Source organism: Drosophila kikkawai, chromosome 3L, assembly GCF_030179895.1.
Source record: "Drosophila kikkawai strain 14028-0561.14 chromosome 3L, DkikHiC1v2, whole genome shotgun sequence".
NCBI lineage: Eukaryota > Metazoa > Arthropoda > Insecta > Diptera > Drosophilidae > Drosophila > Drosophila kikkawai.
The window spans coordinates 32,114,545-32,136,939 of NC_091730.1; the positions used below are offsets into that span (position 1 = coordinate 32,114,545).

Sequence of the window (22,395 nt, forward strand, 5' to 3'; positions counted from 1 at the left end):
TGCAATATTCTCGATGCTCGAAGGCTGTGCGGATTTCTGATGTTATTCTGTTAACTTGCTCGATAGTTCCATGTTTTTCTCTGAAGCCAAATTGATGAGCTGGGATAATATTGTGAGCTCCCAGATAAGGGATTATGCGCTTTAGTAGGCATTTTTCAAATAACTTGGACAAGTATGATAGTAGACTTATTGGTCGGTAAGATGACGGAATCGTGTGGTCTTTTCCGGGCTTCGGTATCATTATAATTATAGATTTTTTTCCATTTCGTTGGGTAATGGCCGAGACTTATGATCCCATTGAAGATTTTACAGATGACCTCAATAGCACAATTCGGAAGTTCAATTATCATTTTTTGAGTTATTAGGTCAACGCCGGGAGCCTTTTTTGGCTTCAGTTCCCTGATGACCTTCGTTATCTCGTTCGGACGAAATGATTCTGGAGTAGATTCCGTTTCAGTGTGGATTTGCGGTAGATCAAATGGATTTGCAGCAGGGTTCGGCTGGAAAACGCCCTGGAGATGTGAGGCAAAAGTTTCGGCTCTGTCTTTGTCGCTGCGGGCCCAGCAACCAGATGACTTTCTTATCGGGGTGATGGTTTTAGCCGGTGAGCTCTCCATAAGGGATGCTTTGTGCTGGTTGGCGAGAGTTTTTCAATATATCTTAATTGTGCTTTTTCGGCATCTTGCTTCAGGGCCCGGCTTAGTTTGCGTGTGGCTTCATTTAGACGTTGCTTTGTGCTTGGCGATCTATTGGTTTGCCACGCCCGTCGCAGACGCCTCTTTTCTTGGATAAGCTGTTCAATTTGCTGGTTCGTTTTGAATTTGATTTTTTGCACATCCGTCTGTTGTGGTGTTGAGATTCTGGCTGCAGTCACAAGTACCTCTTCCAGTGCGGAGGTGGAGGAGTCGATGTCGGTTTCAGTATTGAGCTGGGGGGCTAGCTCAATGTGGGAACTCACAAACTTTTTGTATTTCATCCAATTGGTTCTGTGCGACGTCAGCCTATAGGGGCGATCCGTAGTTTCTGGGCTTTGAAGGAGGGTTATCAACAGCGGCGAGTGATCTGAAGAAAGGTCTGGAAGGGCCTTGGCGTTTATTAGATTGCGTGGGATGTTTTTTGTCACCGCGAAGTCAATTAGATCGGGTATCTTTCTGGGGTCTGCTGGCCAATATGTGGGGCTACCAGGGGAAACGTAGTCCAGCTTATTTCTCACATTGATGAGAGCGTTGTACAGTTGTCTTCCCTTGGGGGTCACGAGGCGGGATCCCCAATGCGTATGCTTGGCGTTGTAATCTCCTGCAGCTATAAATCGATCTCCAAGAGAGTTGTAAAAATCCATGAATTGACCTTCAGAGATTGTAAAGCGAGGTGTGCAGTAGACAGCAGCAATGCAAAGGTTGCCGTTACCTGACTGCACTTTTATGGACGTAGCTTGCAGGTAATTTGTTGCAAACCTTTGGTGGAAGTGGTGTTTGATGCGTTCTCTGATAAGGATGCCGGTCCCGCCGTGGGCTTTACCATCTGGATGATCTGTGCGGTAGAAGGTATAACCTCTTATATGAAAGTTGTATCTGCTTGTGAGGTGCGTTTCAACCAATAGCATGGCGTCGATGTGGTTTCCATTTAGGAATTGTGTTAGTTCAAGTTTATGCCGTGAGACGCCGTTGGCATTCCACGTGGATATACGTAGATTGGACATTGATTATTTTGGCTGTTGTGCTACGAGCAGCTGTATCACCATATTCTGATTCTGGACGAGCGTTTGCATGGTCGTTTTCATAAATGACATGAGTTCCATCATGCTTTGTTGCATGGTCACCATCATGGATTCCATGTTGTTTTGTGGCTTCTCTGGGGCCTGCTGAGCATTTACTGAGTTTGAGGGGAGTGGATTTTGCATACCTGTCCGTAGAGCTTCGGCGTAGGAGATGCCCGTGGGGGCATTTAGCGGACCAAAAGAAGATCTGGCTGCTTTGGCAAAAAATACATCTGGAGTAGTTTTTGAATTAAAATACACATTTTGTGTATTTTGTTGGCGTGTAGCTGTCGCTCTTCGCATGCGACTCTTCAGCTCCTTGTAGACCTCACAGCCTCTGTAGTTAGCTGTATGGTTTCCTCCGCAGTTTCCACATTTTTTCGTGTTGGGGTCTTCTTTGTTCGCAGGGCAGTGTGCGGAGTTGTGGAAGTCTCCACAGACTACGCAGACTGACCGAAGGGTGCAGTATGTCCTTGTATGACCATACTCCTGGCAGTTTGTGCATTGCACAGGACCGTTGCGTTTGTGAGGTTCTTCCACGGTGATTCTTCGATGCAGTAGGAACTGCAACTTGTAGATCGGGTGAACTTCATTCTTCTTTAGGGCTTTACTGTCTGGCTCAAGTTCGACTTTGAAAAGAGGTTGCGGCTTTTTGTTTTTGTTGATAATGTTGCTAACATTCTTGGCAAAGAAACCCTTGCCTTTCAGGGCTTCTAGTATCTCGGAGGGGGCGACATCTGGTTCAATTCCTTTCAGCACTACTTGCAGTCCCTTGCTGCTTTTTAGTTGGTAGGTGTAAAAGCTCTTTTTTGCTTCCTGCAGGTAATTAGACACAGCTCGAAAGTGTTCTTCTGTTTTGGTTTGAACTTTGGTTTCGCAGATGTTCCCTTTAATAATCGGAACAACATGAAAGTTTCCGTCCCCGACCACCGCAACAATTTTGTTGACCAGGGCGTTTGAACTTTTCTCCCTTATATATATAGGTGGGGGCTTTGGCTGTTTTTGAGTCTCCTGCTCCAGCTCTGCTTCATTATTCTCACCAGCTGCTAGCGGAGAAAATTTGTTGGTGTTGTTTGGGTCGTAGCTTTTGGTGACACGGTTGATCTTAGGCTTGTTACCAACCGTGTTATGGGGGCTAAGCTTACGCTGAATTTGGATGTAGCGATCCATGCCAGTCTGTATGGCCGGAACCGCTTGTTGCTTATCGGAGCTCACGGTTTTTGTTACCATTGTATTTTGCGCTGCGGCCGTTGGCACCGATTTCGCAATATTGGTCGTTGGTTTAGTTGTTGCTGTTGCTTTTGATGCGTTTGCAGAAATTGCAGCTCTGCTTGTTGTTGGTGCGTCTTCCATCGAAGCCGCTGGTGGTGGGGTTTGGCATTGGGAGCTCCAAGATGTAGGAGCTGGAATAAGTAGGGCGGGAGAGCAAGAGCGCGCTCTCGTGCCGTCGGCGGTCAGTAGAGCCGGGTTGGGCTTGGTAGACGTTTTTTCTGCTTCGATATCGCGAGTTGAGAAATAAGAGAAAACACCGTTTCTTTGGTTTACAGAGGTTCTACGCTCATTCTTTTGATCGCCGCTCATTATTTTGAGCTTGTTACGCGTGGCACCATATAAATGAACTTTGCAGCTCAAAAACACGTCTCACGCACTAGTGTCCGTATGTCATACGCACTGTAGGGCTTGGCCTAGCTGACAGTACGTAGTTTAGAGTTCCGAATTTACTTTTTCACCATGAAAAAACACTTCGAGAATAAACCCCGCGTAGCGGTCGTCCGTAAGCACGTCTGCACTCGATGAAGGTCGAATGCTAATTTCTAAAACAACAAAAAAAAAAAAAAAAGGATATATATTGAAGTCACAAATATTAATTTAAGTATATATACAAATTATATTAAGGATATTGATCTGATTGGGTTTTATCTGGGTTTCCCCAATCCTCGCAGCAAATGCTGGATCAATTATGTAATACGCCCCAGAAAACACACCAGTCACATTAAATTAAAAATAATTTTATTTTATATATATGTAATAGTAATATAACGTAATTTTTGAGGGGGCGTGTTGGATATAACATAGCAAAATCCCCTAATGCCATGTTAAACAAAAATTACCATAAAAGTATTTTTGTATGAGGAATGTACGGCCACACTGGCTTGACCTCTTTCTCTTTCCTTTTTGATCTTGAACGTGGCTGGTCGTGTGTGCGTAAGAAATAAAACAATAATCAACTAAAATATCAAACATCATAAAGTGAAAATATATAATTTGTTTGTGATTGGTCTGGGAAGGGTTGGAGTAACAATTAAGCTCATTATTTTAATAGTATCAAAGAAAACGCGTTTAAGGCCACCCTGGATACGGGAGCCACCCGAAGTTTCATTAGCGAACAGCGGGCGGCACAGATCGGACGTGGAAGAGATTGGCGAGAGATTCGCACCCGGATCCGATTGGCGGATGGATCCCATCGAGACCTCACCAGGGGCCTTGTAGTAACCATTCACCTGGGCCAACAGCAGGTAAAACTGTTCTTACTAGTGATGCCCACGGTGCTAGATGACATACTACTGGGAATCGACTTCCTTTGTGGCATCAAGGCCATCATTAGCTGCGGAGGAGAACACTTGCAATTGGATTCGAGGGCGGAATTGACCAACGAGGAAAATCCGGAAATTTCAGCGAGGAACGACGCACCGAGCGAGGAGTGCGTGGCTGCTCCTTCTGGAATCCTGCGAAGCAACGAGGAAAACCCGGAAATTTCAGCGAGGAACGACGCACCGAACGAGGAGTGCGTGGCTGCTCCTTCTGGAATCCTGCGAAGCAACGAGGAAAACCCGGAAATCTCAGCGAGGAACGACGCACCGAACGAGGAGTGCGTGGCTGCTCCTTCTGGAATCCTGCGAAGCAACGAGGAAAACCCGGAAATTTCAGCGAGGAACGACGCACCGAACGAGGAGTGCGTGGCTGCTCCTTCTGGAATTCTGCGAAGCATCGAGGAAAACCCGGAGATGTCGGCAAGGAACGACGCACCGAACGAGGAGTGCGTGGCTGATCCCCCCGGAATATCCAGGAGCAACGAGGACACTAAGGAGACCCCCACAGTCAAACATAGACGACCGAACCGTGCCAGACGGAACCGAAACCGACACGGAGACTCGATGGTAAGGGAGGCCCAACCTAGCTGGACTTCGGCCTTGCCTACCAGCAGCCAGACCGCTCGGCAACACAATCCTTTCCGACAAGGACCAGAGACACCTCTACCAACTAGGAAAGTCCGGTTCCGAGAACCAATTGTGGAAAGCGAAGACGGCGTTAGGCCTGACGGATCAACATCAACGGACATCCGAAGGGAGGAAAGCCTAGCCAGCATCGACACCAACACGAGCCTGACAGCGGCACCGGATACCATGGATCCGAGGGTGAGTGCTTTTCTGCAGACCGAATTAGATAAATTTGACCATCTGGCGGGCACTTCTAATATCGCGGAACATCACATCGTTATGAGGGATGACAAGCCCATTAAGCAGCGATATTACCCTAAAAATCCAGCAATGCAAGCGGTTATCAACAAACAAGTAGATGAACTTTTGCGGGATGGACGGATCGAGCCATCAAAAAGCCCTCATAGTGCACCAATAGTTCTAGTCGGGAAAAAGACAGGCGATATCCGAATGTGCGTGGATTATCGATAACTGAACGCGCGATCAGTCCCCGACGCGTACCCCCTACCCAGAATTCATCACATTCTGGAACGCTTACGGAACGCGCGGTTCATTTCCACTCTTGACCTTAAGAGTGGATACTGGCAAATTCCGGTCGCGCCTGCCAGTCGGGAATACACCGCTTTTACCGTTCCGGGACGAGGCCTCTTCCATTGGAAGGTGATGCCATTCGGGTTACATTCAGCTCCCGCGACGTTTCAAAGAGCTCTCGATAGTGTCATAGGTCCAGAGTTAGAACCTTCAGCCTTCGCGTACTTAGATGACATCATTGTTATCGGCACGACTCTCGACGAACACATCGAAAACCTGCGCGAAGTATTTAGGCGACTCCGACAAGCTAATCTGAAACTCAACCGAGATAAATGTAGTTTCTTCCAGCGGAGTCTAAAATACCTGGGTCACGTGATAAGCGAGTCAGGGATCCACACTGATCCTGATAAGATCGCCGCGATTCGCGAACTACAACCGCCTACGAATGTCCGTGAATTGCGAAGCCTCGGCGTCGCGTCGCGGTCCCGCCGTTTCGTCCCGAACTTTGCAGCCATTGTAGAACCGATATCCACACTCCTCCGGAAAGGTAGGAAATGGAGTTGGGACACGGAGCAGGAGCAAGCTTTCGAGACTCTAAAAACCCGACTCACCGAAGCCCCAGTACTTGCGTGCCCCGATTTTACGCAGAAGTTTTCCCTGCAAACCGACGCTAGCGATCACGGGTTAGGAGCAGTCCTACTACAAAGCATCGACGGGGTGGAACGGGTCATAGCTTATGCCAGTCGACGACTAACCCGAGCCGAGGAAAATTACTCGGTAACAGAAAAGGAGTGCCTCGCGATCGTATGGGCCATTCGCAAAATGCGTTGCTACCTGGAAGGATATCGGTTCGAAGTCGTGAGGGACCATCTGGCTCTTAAATGGTTAAACTCAATCGACAACCCAACCGGACGAATCGCCAGATGGGCCCTCGAACTACAACAATATCAGTTCGACGTTCAGTATCGACGAGGGAAATTCAACATAGTAGCCGACGCTCTTTCCCGTCAGCCCTTGGACACTGTACAACAAGCCAACGTAGAGCCATCCCAATGCAAATGGGTGCGCAAGATGATACTTCAAGTGACTCAGGAACCGGGAAAATTCCCAGACTACCGGATCGAAGGAGGCCAGCTGTATCGAATGACGGGGAATACACCCCAGGAGGAAGACCAGGTTCCGTGGAAGCTATGCGTTGGCCAGGAGTACCGACAACGAGTCCTACAGGAGTGCCACGACCATCCGACAGCTGGACATCTCGGGACACGGAAAACCGGCAAGCGCGTAGCGCAAAAGTATTACTGGCCAGGACTTTTCAGGGAAGTCACAAAGTACGTACGACGGTGCCCCACCTGCCAAAAATACAAGGTAAGCCAACTTAAACCCGCCGGCCAGATGTCAACACGCCAAGTCGAAGAACCATTCAGCGTAGTATGTGCGGACTTCATGGGCCCGTTTCCACGTTCTCGTAATGAAATACCACGTTACTGGTATTTTTGGACGCATTCACCAAATGGGTAGAATTAGTCCCACTCCGGAAAGCGACGACACCCCATCTCTAGCGATCGTTCCGGAATCGGACTCTGAGTCGCTTTGGCGTTCCACATACATTCGTATGTGACAACAATTAAGAAACAACGAGAACTAATTTTATGTACAACTAAGATGAAGAAAACAAAAAAAAAAAAAAAAAAAAATTTTTTTTGATATACTATTTATGTTCTTTCCTAAAAATTTAAATTGCATTTGTCTAATATGATATTTATGAAACTGAAGTTCCTTCTATAAATTTTAATATTTTATTCTTATATCATTATTCCTAAAATTACCTAATTTCTAAAACGAAAAAAAAAAAAAAAAAAAAAAGGATATATATTGAAGTCACAAATATTAATTTAAGTATATATACAAATTATATTAAGGATATTGATCTGATTGGGTTTTATCTGGGTTTCCCCAATCCTCGCAGCAAATGCTGGATCAATTATGTAATACTCCCCAGAAAACACACCAGTCACATTAAATGAAAAATAATTTTATTTTATATATATGTAATAGTAATATAACGTAATTTTTGAGGGGGCGTGTTGGATATAACATAGCAAAATCCCCTAATGCCATGTTAAACAAAAATTACCATAAAAGTATTTTTGTATGAGGAATGTACGGCCACACTGGCTTGACCTCTTTCTCTTTCCTTTTTGATCTTGAACGTGGCTGGTCGTGTGTGCGTAAGAAATAAAACAATAATCAACTAAAATATCAAACATCATAAAGTGAAAATATATAATTTGTTTGTGATTGGTCTGGGAAGGGTTGGAGTAACAATTAAGCTCATTATTTTAATAGTATCAAAGAAAACGCGTTTAAGGCCACCCTGGATACGGGAGCCACCCGAAGTTTCATTAGCGAACAGCGGGCGGCACAGATCGGACGTGGAAGAGATTGGCGAGAGATTCGCACCCGGATCCGATTGGCGGATGGATCCCATCGAGACCTCACCAGGGGCCTTGTAGTAACCATTCACCTGGGCCAACAGCAGGTAAAACTGTTCTTACTAGTGATGCCCACGGTGCTAGATGACATACTACTGGGAATCGACTTCCTTTGTGGCATCAAGGCCATCATTAGCTGCGGAGGAGAACACTTGCAATTGGATTCGAGGGCGGAATTGACCAACGAGGAAAATCCGGAAATTTCAGCGAGGAACGACGCACCGAGCGAGGAGTGCGTGGCTGCTCCTTCTGGAATCCTGCGAAGCAACGAGGAAAACCCGGAAATTTCAGCGAGGAACGACGCACCGAACGAGGAGTGCGTGGCTGCTCCTTCTGGAATCCTGCGAAGCAACGAGGAAAACCCGGAAATCTCAGCGAGGAACGACGCACCGAACGAGGAGTGCGTGGCTGCTCCTTCTGGAATCCTGCGAAGCAACGAGGAAAACCCGGAAATTTCAGCGAGGAACGACGCACCGAACGAGGAGTGCGTGGCTGCTCCTTCTGGAATTCTGCGAAGCATCGAGGAAAACCCGGAGATGTCGGCAAGGAACGACGCACCGAACGAGGAGTGCGTGGCTGATCCCCCCGGAATATCCAGGAGCAACGAGGACACTAAGGAGACCCCCACAGTCAAACATAGACGACCGAACCGTGCCAGACGGAACCGAAACCGACACGGAGACTCGATGGTAAGGGAGGCCCAACCTAGCTGGACTTCGGCCTTGCCTACCAGCAGCCAGACCGCTCGGCAACACAATCCTTTCCGACAAGGACCAGAGACACCTCTACCAACTAGGAAAGTCCGGTTCCGAGAACCAATTGTGGAAAGCGAAGACGGCGTTAGGCTTGACGGATCAACATCAACGGACATCCGAAGGGAGGAAAGCCTAGCCAGCATCGACACCAACACGAGCTTGACAGCGGCACCGGATACCATGGATCCGAGGGTGAGTGCTTTTCTGCAGACCGAATTAGATAAATTTGACCATCTGGCGGGCACTTCTAATATCGCGGAACATCACATCGTTATGAGGGATGACAAGCCCATTAAGCAGCGATATTACCCTAAAAATCCAGCAATGCAAGCGGTTATCAACAAACAAGTAGATGAACTTTTGCGGGATGGACGGATCGAGCCATCAAAAAGCCCTCATAGTGCACCAATAGTTCTAGTCGGGAAAAAGACAGGCGATATCCGAATGTGCGTGGATTATCGATAACTGAACGCGCGATCAGTCCCCGACGCGTACCCCCTACCCAGAATTCATCACATTCTGGAACGCTTACGGAACGCGCGGTTCATTTCCACTCTTGACCTTAAGAGTGGATACTGGCAAATTCCGGTCGCGCCTGCCAGTCGGGAATACACCGCTTTTACCGTCCCGGGACGAGGCCTCTTCCATTGGAAGGTGATGCCATTCGGGTTACATTCAGCTCCCGCGACGTTTCAAAGAGCTCTCGATAGTGTCATAGGTCCAGAGTTAGAACCTTCAGCCTTCGCGTACTTAGATGACATCATTGTTATCGGCACGACTCTCGACGAACACATCGAAAACCTGCGCGAAGTATTTAGGCGACTCCGACAAGCTAATCTGAAACTCAACCGAGATAAATGTAGTTTCTTCCAGCGGAGTCTAAAATACCTGGGTCACGTGATAAGCGAGTCAGGGATCCACACTGATCCTGATAAGATCGCCGCGATTCGCGAACTACAACCGCCTACGAATGTCCGTGAATTGCGAAGCCTCGGCGTCGCGTCGCGGTCCCGCCGTTTCGTCCCGAACTTTGCAGCCATTGTAGAACCGATATCCACACTCCTCCGGAAAGGTAGGAAATGGAGTTGGGACACGGAGCAGGAGCAAGCTTTCGAGACTCTAAAAACCCGACTCACCGAAGCCCCAGTACTTGCGTGCCCCGATTTTACGCAGAAGTTTTCCCTGCAAACCGACGCTAGCGATCACGGGTTAGGAGCAGTCCTACTACAAAGCATCGACGGGGTGGAACGGGTCATAGCTTATGCCAGTCAACGACTAACCCGAGCCGAGGAAAATTACTCGGTAACAGAAAAGGAGTGCCTCGCGATCGTATGGGCCATTCGCAAAATGCGTTGCTACCTGGAAGGATATCGGTTCGAAGTCGTGAGGGACCATCTGGCTCTTAAATGGTTAAACTCAATCGACAACCCAACCGGACGAATCGCCAGATGGGCCCTCGAACTACAACAATATCAGTTCGACGTTCAGTATCGACGAGGGAAATTCAACATAGTAGCCGACGCTCTTTCCCGTCAGCCCTTGGACACTGTATAACAAGCCAACGTAGAGCCATCCCAATGCAAATGGGTGCGCAAGATGATACTTCAAGTGACTCAGGAACCGGGAAAATTCCCAGACTACCGGATCGAAGGAGGCCAGCTGTATCGAATGACGGGGAATACACCCCAGGAGGAAGACCAGGTTCCGTGGAAGCTATGCGTTGGCCAGGAGTACCGACAACGAGTCCTACAGGAGTGCCACGACCATCCGACAGCTGGACATCTCGGGACACGGAAAACCGGCAAGCGCGTAGCGCAAAAGTATTACTGGCCAGGACTTTTCAGGGAAGTCACAAAGTACGTACGACGGTGCCCCACCTGCCAAAAATACAAGGTAAGCCAACTTAAACCCGCCGGCCAGATGTCAACACGCCAAGTCGAAGAACCATTCAGCGTAGTATGTGCGGACTTCATGGGCCCGTTTCCACGTTCTCGTAATGAAATACCACGTTACTGGTATTTTTGGACGCATTCACCAAATGGGTAGAATTAGTCCCACTCGCAGCAAATGCTGGATCAATTATGTAATACTCCCCAGAAAACACACCAATCACATTAAATGAAAAATAATTTTATTTTATATATATGTAATAGTAATATAACGTAATTTTTGAGGGGGCGTGTTGGATATAACATAGCAAAATCCCCTAATGCCATGTTAAACAAAAATTACCATAAAAGTATTTTTGTATGAGGAATGTACGGCCACACTGGCTTGACCTCTTTCTCTTTCCTTTTTGATCTTGAACGTGGCTGGTCGTGTGTGCGTAAGAAATAAAACAATAATCAACTAAAATATCAAACATCATAAAGTGAAAATATATAATTTGTTTGTGATTGGTCTGGGAAGGGTTGGAGTAACAATTAAGCGCATTATTTCAATAGTATCAAAGAAAACGCGTTTAAGGCCACCCTGGATACGGGAGCCACCCGAAGTTTCATTAGCGAACAGCGGGCGGCACAGATCGGACGTGGAAGAGATTGGCGAGAGATTCGCACCCGGATCCGATTGGCGGATGGATCCCATCGAGACCTCACCAGGGGCCTTGTAGTAACCATTCACCTGGGCCAACAGCAGGTAAAACTGTTCTTACTAGTGATGCCCACGGTGCTAGATGACATACTACTGGGAATCGACTTCCTTTGTGGCATCAAGGCCATCATTAGCTGCGGAGGAGAACACTTACAATTGGATTCGAGGGCGGAATTGACCAACGAGGAAAATCCGGAAATTTCAGCGAGGAACGACGCACCGAGCGAGGAGTGCGTGGCTGCTCCTTCTGGAATCCTGCGAAGCAACGAGGAAAATCCGAAAATTTCAGCGAGGAACGACGCACCGAGCGAGGAGTGCGTGGCTGCTCCCTCTGGAATCCTGCGAAGCAACGAGGAAAATCCGAAAATTTCAGCGAGGAACGACGCACCGAGCGAGGAGTGCGTGGCTGCTCCTTCTGGAATCCTGCGAAGCAACGAGGAAAATCCGAAAATTTCAGCGAGGAACGACGCACCGAGCGAGGAGTGCGTGGCTGCTCCTTCTGGAATCCTGCGAAGCAACGAGGAAAACCCGGAAATTTCAGCGAGGAACGACGCACCGAACGAGGAGTGCGTGGCTGCTCCTTCTGGAATCCTGCGAAGCAACGAGGAAAACCCGGAAATCTCAGCGAGGAACGACGCACCGAACGAGGAGTGCGTGGCTGCTCCTTCTGGAATCCTGCGAAGCAATGAGGAAAACCCGGAAATTTCAGCGAGGAACGACGCACCGAACGAGGAGTGCGTGGCTGCTCCTTCTGGAATTCTGCGAAGCATCGAGGAAAACCCGGAGATGTCGGCAAGGAACGACGCACCGAACGAGGAGTGCGTGGCTGATCCCCCCGGAATATCCAGGAGCAACGAGGACACTAAGGAGACCCCCACAGTCAAACATAGACGACCGAACCGTGCCAGACGGAACCGAAACCGACACGGAGACTCGATGGTAAGGGAGGCCCAACCTAGCTGGACTTCGGCCTTGCCTACCAGCAGCCAGACCGCTCGGCAACACAATCCTTTCCGACAAGGACCAGAGACACCTCTACCAACTAGGAAAGTCCGGTTCCGAGAACCAATTGTGGAAAGCGAAGACGGCGTTAGGCCTGACGGATCAACATCAACGGACATCCGAAGGGAGGAAAGCCTAGCCAGCATCGACACCAACACGAGCTTGACAGCGGCACCGGATACCATGGATCCGAGGGTGAGTGCTTTTCTGCAGACCGAATTAGATAAATTTGACCATCTGGCGGGCACTTCTAATATCGCGGAACATCACATCGTTATGAGGGATGACAAGCCCATTAAGCAGCGATATTACCCTAAAAATCCAGCAATGCAAGCGGTTATCAACAAACAAGTAGATGAACTTTTGCGGGATGGACGGATCGAGCCATCAAAAAGCCCTCATAGTGCACCAATAGTTCTAGTCGGGAAAAAGACAGGCGATATCCGAATGTGCGTGGATTATCGACAACTGAACGCGCGATCAGTCCCCGACGCGTACCCCCTACCCAGAATTCATCACATTCTGGAACGCTTACGGAACGCGCGGTTCATTTCCACTCTTGACCTTAAGAGTGGATACTGGCAAATTCCGGTCGCGCCTGCCAGTCGGGAATACACCGCTTTTACCGTCCCGGGACGAGGCCTCTTCCATTGGAAGGTGATGCCATTCGGGTTACATTCAGCTCCCGCGACGTTTCAAAGAGCTCTCGATAGTGTCATAGGTCCAGAGTTAGAACCTTCAGCCTTCGCGTACTTAGATGACATCATTGTTATCGGCACGACTCTCGACGAACACATCGAAAACCTGCGCGAAGTATTTAGGCGACTCCGACAAGCTAATCTGAAACTCAACCGAGATAAATGTAGTTTCTTCCAGCGGAGTCTAAAATACCTGGGTCACGTGATAAGCGAGTCAGGGATCCACACTGATCCTGATAAGATCGCCGCGATTCGCGAACTACAACCGCCTACGAATGTCCGTGAATTGCGAAGCCTCGGCGTCGCGTCGCGGTCCCGCCGTTTCGTCCCGAACTTTGCAGCCATTGTAGAACCGATATCCACACTCCTCCGGAAAGGTAGGAAATGGAGTTGGGACACGGAGCAGGAGCAAGCTTTCGAGACTCTAAAAACCCGACTCACCGAAGCCCCAGTACTTGCGTGCCCCGATTTTACGCAGAAGTTTTCCCTGCAAACCGACGCTAGCGATCACGGGTTAGGAGCAGTCCTACTACAAAGCATCGACGGGGTGGAACGGGTCATAGCTTATGCCAGTCAACGACTAACCCGAGCCGAGGAAAATTACTCGGTAACAGAAAAGGAGTGCCTCGCGATCGTATGGGCCATTCGCAAAATGCGTTGCTACCTGGAAGGATATCGGTTCGAAGTCGTGAGGGACCATCTGGCTCTTAAATGGTTAAACTCAATCGACAACCCAACCGGACGAATCGCCAGATGGGCCCTCGAACTACAACAATATCAGTTCGACGTTCAGTATCGACGAGGGAAATTCAACATAGTAGCCGACGCTCTTTCCCGTCAGCCCTTGGACACTGTATAACAAGCCAACGTAGAGCCATCCCAATGCAAATGGGTGCGCAAGATGATACTTCAAGTGACTCAGGAACCGGGAAAATTCCCAGACTACCGGATCGAAGGAGGCCAGCTGTATCGAATGACGGGGAATACACCCCAGGAGGAAGACCAGGTTCCGTGGAAGCTATGCGTTGGCCAGGAGTACCGACAACGAGTCCTACAGGAGTGCCACGACCATCCGACAGCTGGACATCTCGGGACACGGAAAACCGGCAAGCGCGTAGCGCAAAAGTATTACTGGCCAGGACTTTTCAGGGAAGTCACAAAGTACGTACGACGGTGCCCCACCTGCCAAAAATACAAGGTAAGCCAACTTAAACCCGCCGGCCAGATGTCAACACGCCAAGTCGAAGAACCATTCAGCGTAGTATGTGCGGACTTCATGGGCCCGTTTCCACGTTCTCGTAATGAAATACCACGTTACTGGTATTTTTGGACGCATTCACCAAATGGGTAGAATTAGTCCCACTCGCAGCAAATGCTGGATCAATTATGTAATACTCCCCAGAAAACACACCAATCACATTAAATGAAAAATAATTTTATTTTATATATATGTAATAGTAATATAACGTAATTTTTGAGGGGGCGTGTTGGATATAACATAGCAAAATCCCCTAATGCCATGTTAAACAAAAATTACCATAAAAGTATTTTTGTATGAGGAATGTACGGCCACACTGGCTTGACCTCTTTCTCTTTCCTTTTTGATCTTGAACGTGGCTGGTCGTGTGTGCGTAAGAAATAAAACAATAATCAACTAAAATATCAAACATCATAAAGTGAAAATATATAATTTGTTTGTGATTGGTCTGGGAAGGGTTGGAGTAACAATTAAGCGCATTATTTCAATAGTATCAAAGAAAACGCGTTTAAGGCCACCCTGGATACGGGAGCCACCCGAAGTTTCATTAGCGAACAGCGGGCGGCACAGATCGGACGTGGAAGAGATTGGCGAGAGATTCGCACCCGGATCCGATTGGCGGATGGATCCCATCGAGACCTCACCAGGGGCCTTGTAGTAACCATTCACCTGGGCCAACAGCAGGTAAAACTGTTCTTACTAGTGATGCCCACGGTGCTAGATGACATACTACTGGGAATCGACTTCCTTTGTGGCATCAAGGCCATCATTAGCTGCGGAGGAGAACACTTACAATTGGATTCGAGGGCGGAATTGACCAACGAGGAAAATCCGGAAATTTCAGCGAGGAACGACGCACCGAGCGAGGAGTGCGTGGCTGCTCCTTCTGGAATCCTGCGAAGCAACGAGGAAAATCCGAAAATTTCAGCGAGGAACGACGCACCGAGCGAGGAGTGCGTGGCTGCTCCCTCTGGAATCCTGCGAAGCAACGAGGAAAATCCGAAAATTTCAGCGAGGAACGACGCACCGAGCGAGGAGTGCGTGGCTGCTCCTTCTGGAATCCTGCGAAGCAACGAGGAAAATCCGAAAATTTCAGCGAGGAACGACGCACCGAGCGAGGAGTGCGTGGCTGCTCCTTCTGGAATCCTGCGAAGCAACGAGGAAAACCCGGAAATTTCAGCGAGGAACGACGCACCGAACGAGGAGTGCGTGGCTGCTCCTTCTGGAATCCTGCGAAGCAACGAGGAAAACCCGGAAATCTCAGCGAGGAACGACGCACCGAACGAGGAGTGCGTGGCTGCTCCTTCTGGAATCCTGCGAAGCAATGAGGAAAACCCGGAAATTTCAGCGAGGAACGACGCACCGAACGAGGAGTGCGTGGCTGCTCCTTCTGGAATTCTGCGAAGCATCGAGGAAAACCCGGAGATGTCGGCAAGGAACGACGCACCGAACGAGGAGTGCGTGGCTGATCCCCCCGGAATATCCAGGAGCAACGAGGACACTAAGGAGACCCCCACAGTCAAACATAGACGACCGAACCGTGCCAGACGGAACCGAAACCGACACGGAGACTCGATGGTAAGGGAGGCCCAACCTAGCTGGACTTCGGCCTTGCCTACCAGCAGCCAGACCGCTCGGCAACACAATCCTTTCCGACAAGGACCAGAGACACCTCTACCAACTAGGAAAGTCCGGTTCCGAGAACCAATTGTGGAAAGCGAAGACGGCGTTAGGCCTGACGGATCAACATCAACGGACATCCGAAGGGAGGAAAGCCTAGCCAGCATCGACACCAACACGAGCTTGACAGCGGCACCGGATACCATGGATCCGAGGGTGAGTGCTTTTCTGCAGACCGAATTAGATAAATTTGACCATCTGGCGGGCACTTCTAATATCGCGGAACATCACATCGTTATGAGGGATGACAAGCCCATTAAGCAGCGATATTACCCTAAAAATCCAGCAATGCAAGCGGTTATCAACAAACAAGTAGATGAACTTTTGCGGGATGGACGGATCGAGCCATCAAAAAGCCCTCATAGTGCACCAATAGTTCTAGTCGGGAAAAAGACAGGCGATATCCGAATGTGCGTGGATTATCGACAACTGAACGCGCGATCAGTCCCCGACGCGTACCCCCTACCCAGAATTCATCACATTCTGGAACGCTTACGGAACGCGCGGTTCATTTCCACTCTTGACCTTAAGAGTGGATACTGGCAAATTCCGGTCGCGCCTGCCAGTCGGGAATACACCGCTTTTACCGTCCCGGGACGAGGCCTCTTCCATTGGAAGGTGATGCCATTCGGGTTACATTCAGCTCCCGCGACGTTTCAAAGAGCTCTCGATAGTGTCATAGGTCCAGAGTTAGAACCTTCAGCCTTCGCGTACTTAGATGACATCATTGTTATCGGCACGACTCTCGACGAACACATCGAAAACCTGCGCGAAGTATTTAGGCGACTCCGATAAGCTAATCTGAAACTCAACCGAGATAAATGTAGTTTCTTCCAACGGAGTCTAAAATACCTGGGTCACGTGATAAGCGAGTCAGGGATCCACACTGATCCTGATAAGATCGCCGCGATTCGCGAACTACAACCACCTACGAATGTCCGTGAATTGCGAAGCCTCGGCGTCGCGTCGCGGTCCCGCCGTTTCGTCCCGAACTTTGCAGCCATTGTAGAACCGATATCCACACTCCTCCGGAAAGGTAGGAAATGGAGTTGGGACACGGAGCAGGAGCAAGCTTTCGAGACTCTAAAAACCCGACTCACCGAAGCCCCAGTACTTGCGTGCCCCGATTTTACGCAGAAGTTTTCCCTGCAAACCGACGCTAGCGATCGACGGGGTGGAACGGGTCATAGCTTATGCCAGTCGACGACTAACCCGAGCCGAGGAAAATTACTCGGTAACAGAAAAGGAGTGCCTCGCGATCGTATGGGCCATTCGCAAAATGCGTTGCTACCTGGAAGGATATCGGTTCGAAGTCGTGAGGGACCATCTGGCTCTTAAATGGTTAAACTCAATCGACAACCCAACCGGACGAATCGCCAGATGGGCCCTCGAACTACAACAATATCAGTTCGACGTTCAGTATCGACGAGGGAAATTCAACATAGTAGCCGACGCTCTTTCCCGTCAGCCCTTGGACACTGTACAACAAGCCAACGTAGAGCCATCCCAATGCAAATGGGTGCGCAAGATGATACTTCAAGTGACTCAGGAACCGGGAAAATTCCCAGACTACCGGATCGAAGGAGGCCAGCTGTATCGAATGACGGGGAATACACCCCAGGAGGAAGACCAGGTTCCGTGGAAGCTATGCGTTGGCCAGGAGTACCGACAACGAGTCCTACAGGAGTGCCACGACCATCCGACAGCTGGACATCTCGGGACACGGAAAACCGGCAAGCGCGTAGCGCAAAAGTATTACTGGCCAGGACTTTTCAGGGAAGTCACAAAGTACGTACGACGGTGCCCCACCTGCCAAAAATACAAGGTAAGCCAACTTAAACCCGCCGGCCAGATGTCAACACGCCAAGTCGAAGAACCATTCAGCGTAGTATGTGCGGACTTCATGGGCCCGTTTCCACGTTCTCGTAATGAAATACCACGTTACTGGTATTTTTGGACGCATTCACCAAATGGGTAGAATTAGTCCCACTCCGGAAAGCGACGACACCCCATCTCGAGCGATCGTTCCGGAATCGGATTCTGAGTCGCTTTGGCGTTCCACATACATTCGTATGTGACAACTGGACCCAGTTCACCAGCCGGTCGTTTAAAACATTCTGCAAAAATCTTGGGATGGAACTTCAGCACACAGCCCCTACACGCCACAACAGAACCCAACGGAAAGGGCAAACAGGACCATAAAAACCATGCTGGCCCTGTACTTGGATGGAGCTGAGCAAAACACCTGGGTCGAGCTACTTCCCGAACTCTCGCTGGCCATAAACTCAAGCATTTCAGACACCACCGGATTCAGCCCCGCCTTCATCATGCAAGGGAGGGAACCGAGACTACCCAATACATTGTTCGATCAAGCCACGCCGAGTCACACGTCGAATCAGCCACCACCAGGAAAGAAGGCGGAACAGATGCAGGAATTGTTCCGGATCGTCAAAGACAACAGCGAGCGAGCATCCAACGAACAAAGACGGCACTACAATCTCAGACGCCGGGAATGGCGACCGGCCGTGGGATCACTGGTACTCCTCCGCCGCCACGTACTATCCAAGGCTTCAGAGGGATTCACTGCAAAGCTGGAGGCCAAATACGATGGACCATACAAGGTTCACAAGTTCCTGTCTCCTAATCTTTTATAATTACAGGTGCCTGGGAGTCGACGACGACGCACAGCCGGACTAGGGGACGTAAAGGAATACCATTACGAGGATACCGACGACGACGAGCCACCCGCTGCCGCCGAGGGGACCAAGTCTTGAGAAAAGGGGGCCACTTGCTGGTAGTCGCGACTACCCAACGTCCCTCCCCATCGAGGGGAACTCAATGACTGGCCACTCAAAACTTTTTTTTTGTTATTTACTATCACTAAAACCTTGTTAGACTAAGAAAACACGAGTTACATAGGAAGGAGCTAGGCTTAGTTTAGTCATTCGCACTCATAGGGATATCCAATATTTAAGATATACTAAGTTTCTTTACCCGCAGTGCCATGAGTTCAAGAGACCCGAGACGCCCAGTGACGGGCACCGTAGATGCAGACGACGATGTGGAGATGCAGGAGGCGCTGGACAATTCGATACGAGACCTCCTGAGCGATCCAATGTGGGAACCAGACCAGCTGATCCTGGAGGCTGAGGCCACCGGCCTCTCCCTGAATGATGTCCTCGATCTCTGCATCGCACCAGGGGACCCACTGGGAAGTGTAGGCGATGGAGAAGTGGAACCAGACGGCAGATTTGGGAGCTACCGCAACCCGAGCCCGCCACGGCAGCGACCCCCTGCTGACGCCGCAGCACCAACTAGTGCCAGCGAAGTATCCATCGGGACATCGAGCGGCACCACCCCAGGCAGTTCGGGCGGATCCTCACGCGACGCCTTGCTACCAGGATCCAGCGGATCCTCTGGCGACGCACTGCTACCCAGCTCGGGTGATTCATCTGGCGACGTGCTGCTACCCAGTTCGGGTGACTCCTCCGCCGACGTCACACTGCCCAGCGTTGGCAGGTCTGACAGGGACGCCATGCTGCCCGCCAGCAGGGAAGTGGCCAGGACGACCGTTGAGATGCCCAACCCACCACCACGGAACGAGGACATCTCCAGTGCCGGCGAGACGGAAACCACGGCCCGGTCGTTCGCCACAGCGCGTTCCGAAACAAGAACCCGACTGGCCAGCGCCACCACGGAGAAGATAATAGAAGTCTCGGATTCCGACGATCGTAGTACGCCCCTGTGGAGGGAGGTAACACCCCGGCCAGAGACGCCACCTCCATCATACCAGGAATTGTTCGGGCCAGGCCCCTACGACAGCCCCCGCACCATGGCCAAGAAACACCTGCCAGCGGCAACTGCACCACAGCCGAGCCACAACACCCAGCGACTCAGCGACGACCTGCTCCGAGATGGCCCCAGCACGTCCAGCCAAGCAGCCAGGGCACGGGCAATTGCACCACAGCCGAGCCACAACAACACCCGGCGACTCAGCGGTGAGCTGCTCCGAGATGGCCCCAGCACATCCAGTCAAGCCGCCAGGGCACGGGCGACTGCACCACAGCCGAGCCACAACACCCAGCGACTCAGCGACGAGCTGCTCCGAGATGGCCCCAGCACATCAAGCCAAACCGCCAGGGCACGGGCGACTGCATCACAGCCGAGCCACAACAACACCCGGCGACTCAGCGGTGAGCTGCTCCGAGATGGCCCCAGCACATCCAGCCAAGCAGCCAGGGCACGGGCAACTACACCACAGCCGAGCCCCAACAACACCCGGCGACTCAGCGACGAGGTGCTCCTAGATGGCCCCAGCACATCCAGCCAAGCAGCCAGGGCACGGGCAGCCATACAGCAGCAGAACCGCGACAACAACCGGGCACCCAGCAGCAACACCGGCTTCGCGCAACCGCAGCCGGCAATAAAGAGGAGACGCCGACCCAATGGGAACAGGGCCAGGATCAGCCGGCAACGACTGGAGGCAGGTCCTCAAAACAGGGAGGAGATCCCATGCGGAGCGGTCCGAGAGGTTGAACACACGGGACGCCCTAACCAACGACGCCGAGCCGCACGATCAAGGGGAAGTTCCTCCACGGACAGCTCCCCTGAGCCAACCCCGAGATCCGGACCCATGGAACAATTAAGACCCTCCATGGTAGTGGCCCCGGCCCAGTGGCGAGTGGAGACGGCCGGAAGGGAAATCCCAGTAACCCTACGCACCTGGATAGAGGGAGAGCTGGGATTACCGAGAAACAGGGATATACGACGCCAGGAGAAGATCGACGGCAGGCCGTACAGAGTCCATCTCTCCAGGAGTGGGCGCGTCACCGTCTTTTCACCCACCCCAAAGTAAAGGGGGGGTGTGAAGACTCACATTTTTTGGCCTTCACATTTTTTACGTTTCTTATATGTATATAGTTAGAATTAAGTAGTTTAAGTTTATACTCAATAGTTTTAAGCGTATATACAGCAGTAGTTTTAAGAGACAAAACTTGAAGTAAATAATTTTAAGTTAGCCCTAAGTGGCAACCCAAAACTATCGAATAAGTCAGGAGAATAGTTGAATTTCCCGCCGAAGCCAGGACACCAACCACGATCACGCCATGGAAAAATACTAAGAAGAAATCCCCGAAAAAATCCCACAGGGGAGGTTTCTTGGCAACGAGACCAACAGCCACACTAACTTCCGGGACTTGAAATTTTGTGCGCGGCGAGAAAAGTTCGAAGTTTTGGAGAAGCGGAGAAAACGACAACGAAAACCAAGTTCAAGATCCAACCGACGCGTGGCCAGGAAGTGAAAGCAAGCGACCAACGAGACATTGAAACACTGGCTTCGGCAAGCAGGGTGAGCATAAAGAGTGCGACAGGGACAGATAGGGATTAGAAAGAAAAAATCCAGAAAATAAAAGTAAAGTAACTCGAAATCAAAGTGCTAGAATTATTGGTGCAAATGTCAAGCCCCGATCGTACCATCGGCGAGTATTCCGGGCATGTGCGCAGTAGTTTTCTCGACAGGATTAGTCGCGACAGTGCCGTCTGCGAGTATTCCGGGCATTTGCGCAGGAGTTAGGGCTGGCTGTAATTCCTCCGATTTTGCTGTCTGCGAGTATTCCGGGCATTTTCGTAGTAGGAATTGCGTGTCAGAAATAGCCGCGACAGTGCCGTCTGTGAGTATTCCGGGCATTTGCGCAGTAGTTAGGATTGGTCGTAATTCCTCCGATATTGCCGTCTGCGAGTATTCCGGGCATTTTCGTAGTAGGAATTGCGTGCCAGAAATAGCCGCGGCAGTGCCGTCTGCGAGTATTCCGGGCATTTGCGCAGTAGTTAGGGCTGGTCGTAATTCCTCCGATATTGCCGTCTGCGAGTATTCCGGGCATTTTCGTAGTAGGAATTGCGTGCCGGAGATAGCCGCGACAGTGCCGTCTGCGAGTATTCCGGGCATTTGCGCAGTAGTCAGGGCTGGTCGTAATACCTCCGATTCTGCTGTCTGCGAGTATTCCGGGCATTTTCGTAGTATGATTTGCGTGCCAGAAGTAGCCGCGACAGTGCCGTCTGCGAGTATTCCGGGCATTTGCGCAGTAGTTAGGGCTGGTCGCAATACCTCCGATTTTGCTGTCTGTGAGTATTCCGGGCATTTTCGTAGTAGGATTTGCGCGCCAGAAGTAGCCGCGACAGTGCCGTCTGCGAGTATTCCGGGCATTCGCGCAGTAGTTAGGGCTGGTCGCAATACCTCCGATTTTGCTGTCTGCGAGTATTCCGGGCATTTTCGTAGTAGGATTTGCGCGCCAGAAGTAGCCGCGACAGTGCCGTCTGCGAGTATTCCGGGCATTTGCGCAGAGGTTAGGGCTGGTCGTAATACCTCCGATTTTGCTGTCTGTGAGTATTCCGGGCATTTTCGTAGTAGGATT

At 50.4% G+C, this 22,395-nt stretch overlaps 2 protein-coding genes across 2 annotated transcripts; both read left to right on the top strand.

Annotated features, from left to right (window-relative positions):
• The first annotated feature begins 4,761 nt into the window (after positions 1–4,761).
• On the top strand, positions 4,762–10,309 carry LOC138928445 (uncharacterized). Its single transcript, XM_070285520.1, has 5 exons — positions 4,762–5,172; positions 5,548–6,836; positions 7,855–8,232; positions 8,464–8,947; positions 9,629–10,309. The coding sequence occupies exons 1-5, from the start codon at positions 4,762–4,764 to the stop codon at positions 10,307–10,309; spliced, it is 3,243 nt and encodes a 1,080-aa protein (XP_070141621.1).
• A 42-nt stretch (positions 10,310–10,351) lies between these two features.
• Positions 10,352–13,906, top strand: LOC138928446 (uncharacterized). Its single transcript, XM_070285521.1, has 4 exons — positions 10,352–10,611; positions 11,200–11,577; positions 12,061–12,544; positions 13,226–13,906. Exons 1-4 carry the CDS (start codon positions 10,352–10,354, stop codon positions 13,904–13,906), a joined length of 1,803 nt encoding a protein of 600 aa, XP_070141622.1.
• The last annotated feature ends 8,489 nt before the right edge of the window (positions 13,907–22,395 follow it).